This window comes from Semicossyphus pulcher, unplaced genomic scaffold, assembly GCF_022749685.1.
Source record: "Semicossyphus pulcher isolate SPU_LCO1_2020_fin unplaced genomic scaffold, fSemPul1.0.p SCAF_22, whole genome shotgun sequence".
NCBI classification, from domain to species: Eukaryota; Metazoa; Chordata; class Actinopteri; order Labriformes; family Labridae; genus Semicossyphus; species Semicossyphus pulcher.
In genome coordinates this window covers 14388567-14393001 of record NW_027211696.1, presented here as the reverse complement: position 1 = coordinate 14393001, position 4435 = coordinate 14388567, and the positions used below count along the sequence as shown (strand labels likewise).

At 41.7% G+C, this 4435-nt stretch overlaps 1 protein-coding gene across 1 annotated transcript; it reads left to right on the top strand.

Annotated features, from left to right (window-relative positions):
* Nucleotides 1-212: 212 nt before the first annotated feature.
* Nucleotides 213-4206, top strand: kyat1 (kynurenine aminotransferase 1). Its single transcript, XM_069673151.1, has 13 exons — nucleotides 213-467; nucleotides 555-613; nucleotides 1714-1861; nucleotides 2018-2167; nucleotides 2253-2339; nucleotides 2420-2545; nucleotides 2649-2769; nucleotides 2855-2931; nucleotides 3011-3100; nucleotides 3265-3451; nucleotides 3541-3617; nucleotides 3714-3800; nucleotides 3880-4206. Exons 1-13 carry the CDS (start codon nucleotides 402-404, stop codon nucleotides 3937-3939), a joined length of 1335 nt encoding a protein of 444 aa, XP_069529252.1. The 5' UTR covers nucleotides 213-401; the 3' UTR covers nucleotides 3940-4206.
* The last annotated feature ends 229 nt before the right edge of the window (nucleotides 4207-4435 follow it).

Here is a 4435-nt window from a genome sequence, read left to right as displayed (position 1 = left end):
TATTAATATCGAACTAGTTCTTAAAATGCTGGTACTTGTTTCACGCGTTTATCATCTAACATCCACAGCATGTACACGGACTAGTTGTATACTTAACGGTTTTATTTCGCTCTGGCGTTGTTTCTAATTTAAGGCCGTAGGCACGCGCTCACAGAATTTGGGTTACATCCTGGTAATCTCGCGACAGGAAGTAGAAATGAGCATAAGCACAAGGAAGTTTAAGGGGAGGTCCGAGAATTTGACAGAATCAACTCTGTAGTGTTTAATTTAAACATTAAATAGCTGCAGGTGTTTGCAGAGCAGGACAAACAACGTATTTTAAAACCTTCTAAGTTTATTTGTGGGGGTTACTGAGCGACAGAAGCCTGTTCGCTCCTTTACGAGGCGATGGTCAATCGTTAATGGGAATAATCAGGAACCTTGCTACCAATTTCACTGTAATTCGTTCAATTCGAAACCATCACAAGGTGGGTAAAGCTGTACCGAAATAAAGAGAAATATATGTTTATTAGTTAGCGGTATGTGGCTTACAGAATAATGTGCTGTTATTTCAGATAATCATGGCAAGACGACTTCATGCGAGCAGAACAGACGGTGTGGACAAAAACGTTTGGTAAGAGATATATTGACACAAAAGGACAAGAGTCTTAACCCTAAGGAAAAACGAGTACTTTTTTTGTCTGTATATTTAATTTAAACCGCTTTGGGAAAAGTATTTTTAATATTTAATAATGAGACGTATTATAAATATAATTCAATGTAGCATCAATATCACCACTGACTGTGCAACAACAGAAAAATATAAAACAGGTCTATAAATTAGATTTTTTTTTTAATCTAAACATCACACATATGGTAGATTTACGATAAAGTGTGAGCAGTCTTTCCTTGAAAAAGAATCCTTTATATTAGAGCTTGAAAGACAGTATTTACTCACTGGGGCCAGGACAGATATCAGACATGGATACCTCAAAACCCGAGCAGATAAAGCCAAAACTATCTGCATGTCGAGAGAGATGTGTGCAGAAAATTCTGCATACTTTTCATGTATTTATATGTAATTTGCACAACCTGACCTGTATTTTAATGTACTTACTGACAATTCTAAAACAAACTGATATATTGTAGATTTTTTTGCGACCTATATCAAATTTTAATGGTGGTGGTGGGAGGGGAGGGGGATTTACCTGTTATCCATATGGTGGCTGATATAGTGCATGTTTCGAGCTAGAATGAACTAGACCTGTTTTATGTGGATTGTGCACCAATTTTGCACTGGTTTGTCCATGCGAAGGTACTCGGAAGGCTACTTTCTTAATTTGAAAATACTTAACTATTTTATACACTGTAAACCAGTTCTAGTGTAGACCACCGTCTGCTGAGCTGTGCAGCTCTGCTACACGTGCTGCAAACAATGTCGGGAGTAATGTGAACTATGACGTCCGTGCACACTCAAAAATATGGCTCATATCGGCCCGATAATATCAGCCAACTGATATATCCGTCGGGATCCAATGCTTACTACAATATAATTTCTTCTGATGCTTTTATTTTTAACTGTTCAAGATTTAGATGTATTGAAATAGTTACATGGGCACATGTATCCCAAAAGTCAGACAACATAATGTGACTATGACAGAGATGATTTTTGGTCGTGTACCTGTAATTATTCTAACTGATCGTTTTGGTGTATGACCTGTTTCTCACCATCAGGGTTGAATTCACGCAGCTGGCAGCCGAACACAAAGCAGTGAACCTGGGGCAGGGGTTCCCTGACTTCTCCCCTCCCCAGTTTGTGACGGAGGCTTTCTGTAAAGCTGTGAGTGGAGGACCCCTCATGCACCAGTATACCCGGGCTTTTGTAAGTGCAGATGCACCCTTGAAAAAAGCTGTATCTTTCTCTGAATGCCAGACAAGCATTTTTCTTGTAATTTTCACAAGATGTTACACAGATAAATGGATGCAGATCAAACTGCTACAGTCAGCTAATGTTCTGAGGTTCTTGTTTCTTCCTCAGGGTCATCCTCCGCTTGTAAAAAATATGGCTAAATTCTTCAGCAGGATTGTGGGACATGAGATCGATCCTTTTGAGGACATCCTGGTCACAGTCGGAGCTTATCAGGCTCTCTTCAGCACGTTTCAAGCTCTGGTTGATGACGGAGACGAGGTATGAAAGCGAAGACGAGTCAGGTCGAGTCAAAATGTTTTACAGTGCAGCGGAAAAAATTGAACTGAATAAATTTCTCTTTCAGGTCATAATCGTTGAGCCGTTCTTTGACTGCTACCAGCCGATGGTGAAGATGGCGGGAGGGAAGGCTGTGTATGTTCCTCTGAGACCGGTGAGTGGCTGCTGCTTAAAAAACCTCCAGAACGTCTGACTTCATCTTTGTCAAACTTTATTTTACTTCGCTTCTTCCAGAAAGCTGAGAGCGGCGCCGTCCTGACCAGTGGAGACTGGGTTCTTTCTGCTGAGGAGCTGGCCAGTAAAATCACTCCTCGTTCGAAAGCCATCGTTATCAACACTCCCAACAACCCGTTAGGAAAGGTAAGACATGAGCCAGTGTACTGTCTCTTTAACTGTCTCTCTGCATTACTGTATAAAATGTTTTCTTATGCATTAACACGTCATTTATCTGTATCTGTTACAGGTTTATAAGAAGGAGGAGCTCCAGATGATTGCTGATCTGTGCATCAAGCATGACCTGCTGTGCGTCAGTGATGAGGTGTACGAGTGGCTGACTTACGATGGAGCCAAGCATGTCAAGATCGGTGAGATACAGCCAATGGAATACAAACCAATTATAAAGCTGCATTATTGATATATTGATGCATTACAGTATTATTTTATAACTAGCCAGCCTTCCCGGGATGTGGGAGCGAACCATCACTATCGGCAGTGGTGGAAAGACGTTCAGTGCGACTGGCTGGAAGGTGAACGCACAGATTTTTGAGCTTTCAGGTCATGTTCTCTTCTTTATTATGCTGTTAGAATAAATCTGTCTCTTTTCAGGTTGGCTGGGCCATCAGCTCTGGACATATCATCAAACACATGAAAACCATCCATCAGAACACAGTTTACCACTGCGCTACAGCAGCTCAGGTGATTTAGATCATTCCTTTAGCATTTAAATTAAATAAAATATAGAAATAAAATGATCTGATTCTTTAGCTTCTCAGATGAGCCCCCACATACTGGAAGCATCCTCATTCCTCCTCTTGAAAGTTAGTCTCTTTAATTTCTTCACCCGTTCCTGCCTTCAACAGGAAGCGGTAGCTCAGGGATTCGAGAGAGAGTACGAGCTGTTCGGGACTCCAGAGAGCTACTTCCAGCAGCTGCCTGCGATGCTGCACCACAAGAGGAACAAGCTGGCCTCGTGTCTGCAGAGCGTGGGTCTGCAGCCCATCATGCCCGAGGGAGGCTACTTTATGATCGCAGACATCTCCTCTGTCAGTGAGTGTCGAACTAACATCTGCATCCATCATGTGTCTTTGATTAATGCCGTCTTATTAACGCTTACCCCTGCTTTGTTTTTTTGACAGAGGTTGACTTAAAGGAGCAGAGCGCTGCGGATGAGCCGTATGACTTCAGATTTGTTAAATGGCTCACCAAAGAGAAGGTGAAGACGGAAAGGGTTTCAAAGCGGTAACACAAGTGTTGCATTTTGCAGCAATGTTTAATTTTTATGTACCTTTTACTCCTTTTTTTCCTGCAGGGTTTGGCAACAATCCCCGTCTCTGCGTTCTACAGTGCCGAGCACAGCAAGGAGTTCGACAAATACATCCGATTCTGCTTCGTCAAGGTACATTCAACCTCCTTAGCCTTCCCCTGATGCTCTTTGTCAGTCCTTCTCACTCATGCTTACTCTCTTCGCCTCACAGGAGGACTCCACTCTGGATGCAGCAGGCGACATCTTGAAAAAGTGGAGCCAGGGACAGTAAATCCGCCCCGATAAGAAGCCCGTCCATAACCTGGCCTGGGTCCCGTCCTCAGTAAACATTAGCCATCTAACATAACGTCCAGTCAGTTTGTCCTGATACCTCACATTGTGAAAACACTGAAAATCCCTCTGAATGTTCCTGTGCAATGACTGTAAGAGAAACATTTTCAATATTGTATTTATTTCTCAGTAATACTAGAGGATATATTTGACTCTTAAAACTTGAATTATGTTCTCCCACGTAGCAGAGATATTTTTCCTGAATCAAACTGACAAAAAAATGAATAAAGATTTTTTAAAAATCAATATTTGCTCCTTGAACTCTTCTCTGGTCGATAGGTTTAATACTCAACAGCTTGATTGTCAGTGTTTGGCTCTGCTTTTAAAAGGGATTTAAAGTGGTAATCTGGAAGATCTCAGTTTCATTCTCTTTGGCGACACCTGTGGTGATAAACGGTAATTGCAGAAGCACACTTCCTAGATATCCAGACAGTGCT

Excerpts from the sequence above, each read along its gene's own strand:
- kyat1 (XM_069673151.1), top strand. The coding sequence starts at position 402 with ATGGGAATAATCAGGAACCTTGCTACCAATTTCACTGTAATTCGTTCA. Across the intron at positions 614-1,713 it reads GGTGTGGACAAAAACGTTTG|GGTTGAATTCACGCAGCTGG; the intron begins GTAAGAGATATA and ends TCTCACCATCAG. Across the intron at positions 2,932-3,010 it reads TCAGTGCGACTGGCTGGAAG|GTTGGCTGGGCCATCAGCTC; the intron begins GTGAACGCACAG and ends GTCTCTTTTCAG.